The 13,482-nt window shown below is 30.5% G+C and overlaps 1 protein-coding gene across 1 annotated transcript in view; it reads right to left on the bottom strand.

The window, feature by feature from the left end:
* LOC108549578 (uncharacterized) overlaps positions 1 to 12,743 on the bottom strand; it is a 153,255-nt gene extending 140,512 nt beyond the window's left edge. The window contains exon 1 of the mRNA XM_017903044.1: positions 11,960 to 12,743. Coding sequence (XP_017758533.1) covers positions 11,960 to 12,147 — 188 coding nt within the window. The 5' untranslated portion in view covers positions 12,148 to 12,743. The remainder of the gene's footprint in view (positions 1 to 11,959) is intronic.
* Between the last annotated feature and the right edge of the window lie 739 nt (positions 12,744 to 13,482).

Here is a 13,482-nt window from a genome sequence, read left to right as displayed (position 1 = left end):
ACTTCAAATATCATGGCAATCATTTGCAAAAGTATGGTTTCGAAAAAGGCGCTAGGAACAAATGCTAATAACTTCATTAATTTTTCAAATCCAACAATATCCATTGGTAGAAATGTTTTCAAAGATATATACTTTCAGAAAATGAAATAAAAGCAAAAATTGATTTCTTGAAAGTTCTAGATTAGAATACCCCCTCAATATATAGTGTGAAAAATAATTATAACCTAAGTTTAAATTTGAACTTTGGAAGTTCTACATGTTTCATTAAATCTGTTTCATTCTATCATAATTATATGTTAAGTATACAATTGTGTATGTATCTATGTAATGTGAAACTTTTTGTTTCCAATTTCGTGAAATTACAAATTCCTTAAACAAAATTCTAATTTTAATTATAAATTACCCAATATAGACTAATCACCAGAATAACATTTATTACCCAATTTAATCATATAATATCATGTAAATACAGACTATATATTTCTCAAAATTCCTTCAAGAAAAGATTAATATTTCTTGAAAACTGCCATAAGGTTAGAAAATATTTCACTCTAAAACATTCATGAAAAAGGATAAATCTGAAAGCACTGTATTAGTTCAAACATATAATAAATTACAATTAACAATTAAATGTTAAAATTTGTAAAATTGAAGCTTCACTGAATCAATAACAACATAAACAACAATTTTCTTGAATAATAAATAAAATGTATTCTACTTTACTTTATAATTTTAAATATAACAAATGTCAATTTTCATTTCACGGAATTGTTTTCATTATTGTGATAATTTTTTTTGTAGAGCAAGGTACTTCAAAATAAATTACTTTTGACACTTATTGTTACACATATAAAGCTTGCTTCAAAGATGAATTTAATTTATTATTAACGTGGAACAAACACATGACGTAAGATCAAAGCGTCGCAGCACAAGTCGGAGCGTAGAGGTTAAAAATAATTTCCTAACCTCACGTGCACCTTGGGATGAAAATGGCGCGTAAAATACACGAATTCAAACGTACCTAACCTTATTTCTGACACTTTCTAATAGAACAAAGATAAAACTTTCTATCTGAATCACAATCGAGTATAAATCTCTTATTTTTCTTTATTTATATAAAATTGTATAAATAATTTGGAAAGGTAATTTAATAAAAACTAAAATAAAACTGAAAAAAGAGATAACAAGGAATTTAACGAGTTATTCGTTTCGATTTTTACGCCGATAAAATCCTTTTCATTTCGATTGATGTGTAGCAGCGTATAACATGATCGATAAACTAATTTTACCTATCCATCATTCTGAAAGTGTTATTACCTTGAAAAAGAGTATTTTTCCTGCTATACACGGATCATACGTATCTTGATTAAAAAGCCATAAAATATTCATTAAAACGCTTCCAGTGTTTCCAATAGCTCCCATAGTGATATTCCAAACGCAATTTTTATTTCACATTTATGGCTAACATGAAAAAGGAAAACTGTGAATATATGCATGATACTTGAGCGCATGCACAGTTTGTCACATGTATTTTTTTTATTTCTTATTTACAATATTTCAATTTGTAATAAAAATTTTTGGTAAAAATAATCACCAAATATTTTTAAACAATATTACTTAACCTACAGTATAATTCTTTTAAGAAATTGTTTAAATAATTTTTGGAATGTTTGTTTTCCATCATAACTTTCAATAATCAAAATTTAACAATATTAACATTTCCGGTGCTTTTCAAATTAATTATTTTTTTATAAAGAAATTGTCTTTTTTTATAATTTTGAATAAATAAATGTATGACATTGTTTAACAAAATAGAGGTAATTTATTTTTCACTTTTATTTAGTCTTACCATTACTGTATCATGATTATTATATTATTACCATTATTACTATATTGTACTGGGTGTCCCAAAATCCATCCAAGAAGCAATTTTAATAGAAAACACAGGTTTTTAATTAAAAATTGTAATTTTTCTATTGATTCATTAAGTATACATCAGTATACTTAGTATTTTTTATTCCTTCATTGGCAACACTTTACCACACAAATGGCGCGAAATTCAAATCTCGCATGAATTTTAGGACACACTATACTATACATGTAGTAGTAATTCTTACAACATTATATTATATATGATTACTGATACGCTCAGTAATGATCATCGTTACTATATTATACTAAATTGTTGATACACCATTATTCCTAGAAAATTAATAATTGACTGCTTCTAATTATCGTTCAAGTTTTTTCCTTAACATTAATATATAATGAGAATGAAAAATACTATCATACCATGGATTTTGCATCGTTCGAATATCCATAAAAATTACTAAATTTCATTAAAACATCAACAATCATATTATTGATATTTATACAAATTCTGACACAATCATATGCAAAATTATTTTTAATAATTTCCATATACGATTGAGGAATTGAATAATTTTATTTTTGCAACGAATGCAACAAAATTTCTATAAACCATAACATGCAAGAGAAATTCTATGTTTATTAATGAACATTACGATGCGTAAGAGGATTACAAATTCGATCTGACGGAGAGATTGGTAAGCATCCATGTAATGCAGCTTTATTACTGAAATGTCAGAGTCATTAGGAATCACACAATTATGATAATGAATCAATATTTAATGAATATGACATAATCGGAGGAAATATCTTCAAGCTCTGCAATTAATCATTGAAACTACACCCCTGTTTCCTTCACAGAGCATGAAAGATTGAACAATTATTCAAACTAATATTACACAAATCTAGACATGAAAATTTTTAATTGATAGAATAGAGTGCCTCAAATTAAATAAAATTTATACTAAAAAAATTCTTGACACTTATACTAAACTTTACAAAATAATACAAATAATAATAATAGTAGTACTAAATATCTTATCATTCTAATATTAAATTAATATTAATTATATCACACAGAAGCAAAATTAGAAATGGAAAAATAAATTTTAAGAAATCGTGGTAAATTCTATATTTAATTATTTGATTTAATTATTAAATTCTATATTTAAATATTCGTTCGCTTTCCGCTCCATTTTGAGTATTTACTTGGATACGAGAAAAGAACATTTAAGTTTATTAGTTCCCTAACTTTTCGTTTCCTATAGTATTCGATTTTCCACGAGTAGTTCAAGTATATACAAGAAGCAATGTCTATGAACCACAAAGTTAAAGCACTTCCACTGCGCAACGTCTTGAGCACGTGCAGACTCAAGGAGCCAAACTCGATTTCGACGCCATTCGTTTCTATGTGCATCTGTGTGCTCGTTAACGCGGGCCTGGTACAAATCATTTAAAGCAGCAGCTTCGGACACAACACCATCTTAATCAGGTTAATCTAACCGAATCAGTACTTCCTACGTATTTGCGAGTATCGTTTAACAATCCCGTTCAGATCGCGTGCCGAGAAATCTTCTCTTTGAACTCGGTTTCCGTATAAATGCTCGCGAAACCCACGCGATACGTTAACATTTTTCACTTCACTTTACGCGATTTCCACTCGCCTCTCCGAAGCCGACATTTTGTCACAGAAAGGAGATAAAACAATCACTGGGAATTAGAATTCCTTTTCTTGGTTTTAGCACAGAGTAAGAAGAGAAAAATTTTGTTCGTATCGTCTGTCTGACAGTTTAGACGACTGTTATAACACTCCCGGCTTCGATTACACAGTTTACTCGCTTGTCCGCCATCACGCGGCGTTTTGTTGCTATTGGTCGAAATGAAGACGAAGATCGACGATGGATCATATGGAGATAGAGTAAGATAGAACAACACCTCACAACAACGGGCGTCCTCTTTCAATCAAAATGTCAAGTAATACCAATGAATATACACATAAATATAAATCAATTCCTTTAACTAAACAGAAAAACACATTTAAATTCTTTTTTTAATAATAGTATGTTACCAAATAAGCAGTAATATATAAAAGGTAAGAAAATTATTTTATTCTTTAATAATTCAGATCATTCGATTTTACTCGGACTGGATATGATCCGCTATCGATCTTCGTCACCTTCTCGACCAATAGCAACAATGCTAGTGATGGTGGGGAAGCTAGAAGACTAAAGTGGGGGAATAAACAGTTACATTTCATCTCGCGAACGAACGGTGTGCATTTTAGACATTTTTATATGAACAAAGTTGATATTTACAAATGTATCTTAACAAATTTTTCACATTAAGAGCCGAAAGTTCTGTATATATTAATTTTTAGCATTTACTGCTAATATTATTCCACATTCACAGTTTCTCTACATCCGTAAAATTCTTAGTACTGAAATGAGAAGAATGCTAATGAAACGAATGCAAATCTGATTCGTCACAGTGTGATAGGACTATGTTCCCCAACACAGCCAGAAAAATAGGGCACACGAATAATCGTTGCTGGATATATCACATCGACGACTTGAATTATAGGTGTAGCGCTGTGTGACAGAGAGAACAAACAGGACACAGCAAGAGAGAAAAGGACAGAACGCTAACGGCAACAATGCATTACCGTAGCCACAGGGTTATTATTAACATTAATGTAGAATGAAAGAGTGCCGACTCAGAAACTTATCTTACTTATTATATTTGCATATACCTCTAAGAGCATAAAAGCAAGAATTTCAAGGCCATTAAAAATGGAATCAGAAGAAGTGAATAGACTAGCCTCCTTACCCATATGCTATACAGCAGCAAACTTAGTCCGGTAAATACAATTCAATTTTCTTTCAACCCCCTATGCCTTTTACAAAATGACTTTTATACGATTCTGACTAGCACAGTTAGGAATTTAATAAAGGCAAAGATGAAATAAACGAATGTCAACATTGTATCCACCTAATTCAAGAGTTAGTATTTATTTTAACTGCCCAGAGTTAAGGGGCTATTGTTGTAAACCAACTTAAAAAAAGCGAGTTTTTTTACATGTTCTCAAAGCGTATGCTTTTGAAAATGTCTGTGTAAAAGGATTTGTTCCAATTTGTAAAATTAGCGAAGTTATAGGGGTTTGGATTGTGGCGTATAGGCATTGTACAATGGGTAAGTAAACTACAAAATATATTTTCCTCGAAACTACATTTTTTTAACTGGCTAATGAAATATTTTGTGTTTCAATTGACCGACTGACTCGAAATTTGGAGTGTTCACCAGATGTACCTTGATGGTTTGCATCACGGATTTCAAAATTTGATGTTTTTTTTTTTATTTTTGCTTACCACCTAAAGAACGAAAGTATAAGGAAAATCGATAAACTTCAAAATGTTTCTAATTTTCGAAATTTTGCAGTTTTAGTGGATCATGCCATAATCATATTTATACTCATTAAGATGCTTTTTGGTTTTTCGTTTTGGACAACCAGATGGTCCACAATTACGTTAGCCATTCGAGCCCATTTTTAATAACATTATCTACCTTAAGACTATATAATTTCAACAATTTTCAACAATTTCGTGACAAAAAAATTGGAAATATTCTCTAAGTATAAATAAATTTTAATGCGAAAAATACATGTCAATATGTATTGTGGTGTCTTTAGAAAAAAATCCTCAAAAAGTCGATTTTTATAGGCCGGATTATAAGAATTCTTTCTTAGGTATAAATTATTTTTCAAAATATACATTGTATGTCAACTGTCTATTTTCAATAGATGATGTATAATATCGTTTGATGACAATAATTTGTATGAGCTGTATACAATATTGCTCTTTCAAATATGAAAATGTCGACTATCTTTCAATGTTCATTGCAAATGAACCTACTATTTTTTCCATGTCTTTATTGCTTCAGGTTGTCAATCTATATTGATCAATTGATGAACCGAAATGGTAAATGATGGAAGTGCCATGAGTAAAGATTTTCAGTATAAATAAGAAGCACGTGCGCGTTCACACAACACTTACATCATTTATCACTTGGACACCTTGGACTTCAACTTTTATCACTTGTATAGATTTTGTGGAAAAAGAAATGGAGAAAAATGATAAATAAAGATAAAGAATGTTGAAAGATTCTAAACTGTTAACACCTCCATCTTTTCCAATCACAGTAAAAATGGTACAAGAAATTTTAACTTTGCCCACTAATAGCTTTAAAAGCTAAAATAAATAATTCTAGCAGTTATATCATTTACAATTATGGGCACTATGGAATTTACATTTTTTTCTATTTTTCACTAAAACAGTTTCTTCTTTTTACTACTTACATTATTTACCATCCTCCTTTCAATGTCCATGTTGTGTCGTGTAAAAGAAAAATTCAAAAAATTTGTTTTTTTTTTTAGAGTGTGTGCACACTTAGGTACATCGTGCATGTGTCAGTAAACAGTAATTAAGAAGTTCGTTAGTAAAGAAATTCATTGTTACCTACGTGTACATTTAGTCTCTCGTCTGAAAAGTTCTGCAAGCTCTTTTACAATGTATTTTCTAAACTTGAAAATGTTACACGTCATTCATTGCGTAAAATAATTATACTGTAACAATTTTAGCATTTCTTATTATGCAATAAAAGTGTATTACAATCATTAAATATAATTGTATATTAAGTTATATATTTAGTTAATAACATATATATATATAGTTAATAATTATATATTAAATAAAATTTAAAGACTGATTATGTCAACTCCAAATTTTAGGAAAATGATATTTCACGTATTTCATTATTTTATTTATTTCCAAATTTGTATTTATAAAAGCATATAAAAGTAAAAGAAAATTTCTATGAGTGGCAAAATGTACAAAAGATTATAAATCTGATGTATCTGTTATTCGTATCTAAACTTACTTCTCTATTCAAAATGTTCCTCAAGTTCTTAAGACTCTTGAAGCTTTAGTAAGAAAAATTCTCTGCTTAAAGTTTAGCAAAAGACTGTGCTTTTAAACCACTTCTTTCTCACATACTTTACTCAGAAATGTCTTCTTTCAAATTTAAGTTACACTTTGCAAATGTACTGTTTAAGATATGAAAGTTTGCAAATTTTCAGGAGTATTGTTCACTTGTACAATGAGTTCTTAACCTGAAAAATAGTATTGTAATAGTATTAACATTGTTTAATTTTATAGTGTGTAGGAGATTTTGAAAAATTATTCATATCACTTAATCACCTTTCTTTTAATCACAAAATTAATAATATAATTAAAAAGATACCAAAAGTTCTCAAAAGTAGTATGGCACCGTAATGTATTCGAGGAGGAAAGAGGAAAAAGAGAGAGGCAGCGCAAGACAGATGGCGCTGCATTCGTGGCCTATTAGTGGACATATTGGTGATACTAAAAGTAAATTCAGCATTTACACCTCAGATGTGCATCGTGAATAACTTAAACAGACTAAAGGGTATAAAATCTATTTTAATCAACATTTTATTTAAAGTAAATATCCAACATAATACATAGTATAGCTAGTTTCTAATTGCAATATCCATAGGGGATAAGTTTGGTTAGGATAGGTTAACATAATGCATAGTGTAGCTAATTTCTACTTTTGATATAGTACATGGATGATTAATATTATACTAAAGCTGCAATGACTAGCCTAAAGACTCTCTAAAAAATTTAAACTTATCCTCAGACACTGATTATTTAATTTAGCAATATTTTGAAAATGAGTGAAATAATAATTCAATGATATTCAACCATTAAACTGGTATAAATATTCCAGCTTTCATCCTTTGAATTCACTGTGAATGGGTCACCAACAAGGCACATCTAAAGACCAGAAGTATGAATTTCCTTTCATCTAAAAAAATTGCACTTTGGACGCCAGGATAATTGAGTTGGGATTGAAAATAATATTTATAAGATTTTTAAGAAATATTATAGTAAACATCGCTCTGGTAGCGAGTACAGGAGGCTCGCTATGGACGCAAATATTTTATCCGTACAAAATGTATTCAAATAGCCTATTTAGCATACTTTATATTGTATGAAATTATAACGGACCTGCCAAAAATATGCAAGAGCACTTATCCACCTATAAATATTATATTTTCCATAAATCAAAAAGAAGCAATGGAAATAAGAGGTATAATGGAGGACAGAAAATATAAGTAAATACATTAATCACAATGAGTATAGTGTATAGTATATATACTACAGTGTAATAAATCCAATAACTATAGAGCACAGTAAGTTAAGTATGTAATAAAATTCTAAAAACAGAGGACAATATTTTACAAAAAGAATTCACTAGAAGCTAGAGATAAATACCAAAGTTGTATTCTATAGTTCTATTAGAGGTTGGACCTAACCTAACTCTACTACCGAGTCTTCCCACCAGACACTTCGATAACAGTTAAGTTATCGTGACCTCGACGTTTCAGAACAAGACAAGGAGCATCTGGGACGAATCGAAATCCGGATATATCTATATCCTACGCATTAGAAATCTCGTTAGAGCATCTACGTGACCTCGACATTTCCACTAGGAGAGAAAGCATCTGCGACCTGTCGAAATTGAGGAGCGAAGCCACCTCTGTTCCCAGCCATATGAAACCCAACCTTTCAATGACTCAAAGAGACTTTAGTTTGAACTTTATGCTATCACCCCGTTTCACGTTTGCCACTCGCCGTGCGGGTTGCCGTTATGTTGCGAAGTTGGGTCGCGACGGGAAAAATTCGTTTGATTTACGAGGCACCCAGAGGGCTCTGGGACACCGACTCTTAACGTTTATAATAATACTTGGCCAGTGAATGTATTTTATTGTCACTGAGATACGAATTTTTCTTTCTTCCTTTTTTTCTTTGAAAGTGAAAGTTAGCAACACGTTAAAACGAAATTAAAACACGTTGAATATTGGATTAAGTTAGGTTAGGCATTTTTTTGGAAATGAAAGTTGGCAACGTGTCAAAAAGTAATTAAAGACTCGTTGAATATTGGATTAGGTTAGGTTAGGCTTTTTGGAGGTAAATGAAAGTTGACTACACGTTAAAAAGGAATTAAAACACGTTAAGTATTGGATTAGGTTATGTTAGTTCCTTTTCTCTCTTTTGGAAGTGAAAATTGGCAACACGTCAAAAAGGAATTAAAAACACGTTGAATATTAGATTAATTTAATATATTCAGCCGTATTATACTTTTCCCTTGGCAATGGAACGTGTTTTAGTTTTGAGGTATGTAATACAATGCGATATGCGCAAATAATATCTATATTACTATTTAATAAAAATTCGTATATAATTATGATGAATTGATTTCTTTAGATTGCTACAGTAAGAATGAGAACAGTGAATGTTTTGCATATATTACAATTTGTTTGGCTTGAATGATTTCTACTAGACTTACAATAGCGTTATAGGTTATTTACGATACCCACCGCGGCGTGGCGCCACTAGTAACTAAACCATCACTCAGCAGTAACCGCCATGACAAAGTGTTAAGACAAGTATACATATAGGAAAATGGAAAGCTTTTTTGATTTTTTGTTGAGTGTAAATCGAATCTAAAATCGGTAGAAAATAATTCTGAGTTAAGTTCAATTTATTTTTAAAAACTATAGAGATATATAAAGATATAGAGATTGATATAGAGAGATAATTTCAATTAATCAAATATTCTGACCCAGTAATTATTACCATCTTTTCTTCACTACTTATATACACCATATTTGGTACCTATACTATTGCAATATCGGTATTCAGAATAAAAGAAAAATGGTTTCTACAGAGAAACTATATTGCTGAATATGCACTTTAAATTGTTAATTAAATGATTAAGAGTTAAATGAAGTTGATTAAAATATTTCACACTGAGGTACTGATGTAGACTGTCAAATGGACACCACAGAATTTGTTCTGCATGTAATAATTACAGAAATTAGAAATTAAAAAATTCTGAATATAGAAGAATATAGAGAAATTAGAAATTCTAAAATAATGAATACAGAAGCACATACAGAAATTAGAAATTCTAAACTAATGAATATAGAGGCACATAGAGAAATTAGAAATTCTAAAATAATGAATATAGAAGCATGTCTATAATAAGATTCACGTTTATAGCCTTATAAAGCTAATGAACGGACCTCTGGATCCATGTTACAATAATTAATACACGATTAGGATAGAACATTCGAATTTCTTAATGCCTAATTTTCATTAATAAATTTCTTCTCTTTATCACATAGTATCGCGTAAAGGATATTTTTACGTAAGAGGCAATCTGTGATAAAAGGTACAACTTACTAACTGGGTCATTTCTTAAGTGTTTCTTGAACAAGAAACTAAAAATTATGAAGACTTGTTGTTATACCGTAGGCTTTATAAACGTTATTAAAAGAACATAATTGCATTAAGAATTGAAAAATATATAAAATAAACACAAAATACATTGAAAATAAATTATTTAGTACTAAATAAGAATTAAAATAGAAAATGTATTATTAACTGTAATGTACATGGTTTATGGCAGAGGACATATTGATGTGATATCTGAGTCTTTCGTGAAACAGCAGTGCTTTTATAACTTGAATTAAAAGCTAATAGAGGCTCTTTAATGCTCTTTGACTCAGCCTGTACAACACTTTATTCAAAACAATATGACATAGTATAACTTTATAAATTTTAATATAAGAAGATTAGTACTAACATAAAATTAATACTTGATTAATATCTTTGATAAAAATATGTGTGAAAAAATTTGACAACTATATATAAACAAATTATTACTTGAAAAAATATTAAAATCTGAATAATCTAAAAATTTATTTATTTCACAGATATTCATACGTATCGATGAATCTGTTTCATAAAAATTAATTAAATTTAGCTGATGAAAATACTCTTTACTCTTTAATGTTGCATATATGTGTAACCTATTTAAGGCTTGTACACAAAATTTATCATATTGACCTTATTTCCCGATTACAAATGCCATTGTATCTCAATAATTTTTATTACACATATTCGAAATTCTGAAACCAATGTTCTTTCTCCTCGTGTTTGAATAAAACGCATATTTGTATGAAGCAATGTAATTTTAATCTTTGGGGGTAAAATGTTAGAGAATAACTTGGAGAATAAAAATTATGGTCCATTACATAAATCATCAAGAACGGTAAGGCGTTTTATGTAAACTAACGATTATAGTATGCACATTTGAAAGAAAATGCAAAAGAATAAGGTGAAAATTACGTATAAATTTAAGAAAAGAAATTAAGAATTAGTAAAAAAAAGTGGAAAGAAAATTTATAAATATCAAAGATTAATTTAGTAACAATAAGAAAAAATGGTTCAAAATAAAATGAATTAAAAAAAATCAAACATAAATTTCTGATAATAGAAGCAATTATACTTTATGCTAAGACCTTAATATATCTTTAAATGTTAAACAATAAAAATAGGAAAAAAATATTTTGATAATTCAAAATATGAATTTACTTTTCATGTAAAAAAATATAACGCAAAACGTATCAATTAAATGTGACAGATGTCAAATTTTTATAATTTTTTTACTTGTATCTTATATAATATTTTAATTTACAAAAATACTATATTAATACAATGGTAAAAATAGAAACAATATTTTAGGACCAAATGTTGAAAAATTTGCAAAAAAAAGGAAACCAATTTCGACAATCAATACTTGTGAAATATTCGAGAAGATTGCAAAAACATATAACTCGTGTTATTAGTGTAATATGTTGTAATATCGAAACGAGGATAAATATTAAATTAAATGAATTGAGTATTAATATACAGTTATGAAAACGAATAACAATAGAAAAACGATTTAACACTAGAACCAAATAGAAAGCTAATTTAAAATGGCGCTTGTTGACAGTGTATCGAATTTCAAAATTTTTTCCCAATAAAGAACTGCAGTACCTTACCATATTTTCATTTCAAAAATATTTCTCAATTAGCAAAATAAATCGCGGAAAAATTAATTTCAAAGCCTAAATTGACACCACTAACAATAAACAATAAAGAAATATGCGTATTCGTACCTGGGTATCAACTTATCCTCGAGCATGCTGGGTAGATCGTCCGAGTCTTCGTTAAGGGCGGCAAAGAAGTCTTGAAACTTGTCAGGGAAACTGCTTGGCGGACAGCTGTTCATGGAAATCCGATCAAGAAGCTCCGTGGAATTTTTCTTGACGGCTTCATGATGACCCGACACAGTTGACGTTGCCATATATTACAGCAGCCAGTTCAAGAAATCGCTTTAACCGCGTAATTTAGCACTTAACCTCTTTCAACATTCTTTTCAACAACCCATCCATTCGTTGCTTCGAAAAAAGTCACCACAATATCACGATACTCTCGAAACCCTTAACAGAATCAAGAATAACCTCGCGAAACTAAAAGGAAATACGAGAAACAACTGTCTTTGTCTCTATCTTTCACGATCTTTTATTTTTCTCTTTCTTACTGGCTCGATAAATTCAATTTATTCTTCCGAATAATTACAATATCGGACGATACTAAAAGCCCATCGATTCAATTAAAACAGTCTGATATTCTGCCGTGAAAGCACTGTATAATACGTGTGAAAAGATCAACGGATCATGTTATGTAGAACGCAGCTTCGCTTCTCACGTGGATCGAGGAGAATTCTCGAATAAATTCTTCGCATCGTTTATAATGACTGACGCAACGAGACACATTTGCAACGAGGCAGAACAGTGGAAAACATTGCTCGGACCGTGCGAAAGAGATGGAACGTCTCACGATGTTTTCGAGATATTCGTAGAGCCGCGGTCGCTTCGTCCCGGCGAGGCCCTGCTGAAAACTGAGGCTCGCATGGTTGTTGCACGTCGTTCTAGCCACGCTAAGTGCGCGCGGCTGCGCACGCGTGACTCACCCCGATAGCTCCCTCGGAACGGCGATAACTCGGCAAAAGTGACCATTCGTCCGAGACTACGCGGCTGTTTCCTATCCCCTGTGCGTCTGTAGCGGTCGTTGCGTGCTTTCTGAAAAATTAACTCTGCATTCGCACACTGGGGTCTTTTCTCAATCCAACGGAATTTTCTATGTACAGCGTTACAGTGAAAAAGATTAACACTTTGCGAGATTATAGTGTACATTGGAAGAAGCACGTGATACGACTGAAACGTATAAAAATTTTCTTTCGTGTTTATCGATTTTTTCAAAACTCTGTATCGAGTAATTGTTTTATTACTTTTGTCTATAGTAATAGTAACTCTGTATTGTCATATAATTTGATATTGGTGTTCAGATTAATTCACATTAATTTTTGTATTAATATTTAGTATACTATTGAAAGGCTCGTTTACTGCATGGAATAATAATAACGAAGAAATTTGATTTTATAACCTATATTGATTAGACTCTATATGTCCCTTTTTTGCTGTTTGAAGCATTGGCGTAGTCTTGAATTTAAGTGGAGGGGGTTAAGAGTATTCGAATTAGACTGTCTGTTGGTACAGGATATTAGAGGTGCGAAAGAAGAGTATTTGAATCAGGTGCTTGCGTTTACCGCGCGAAAGAGGGAAGGGGCGGGGGAGGG

This window comes from Eufriesea mexicana, unplaced genomic scaffold, assembly GCF_001483705.2.
Source record: "Eufriesea mexicana isolate 0111107269 unplaced genomic scaffold, ASM148370v2 scaffold474474812, whole genome shotgun sequence".
Lineage (NCBI taxonomy): Eukaryota > Metazoa > Arthropoda > Insecta > Hymenoptera > Apidae > Eufriesea > Eufriesea mexicana.
Note: the sequence above shows the minus strand (reverse complement) of the source record. Positions and strands in the feature narration are given on the sequence as shown.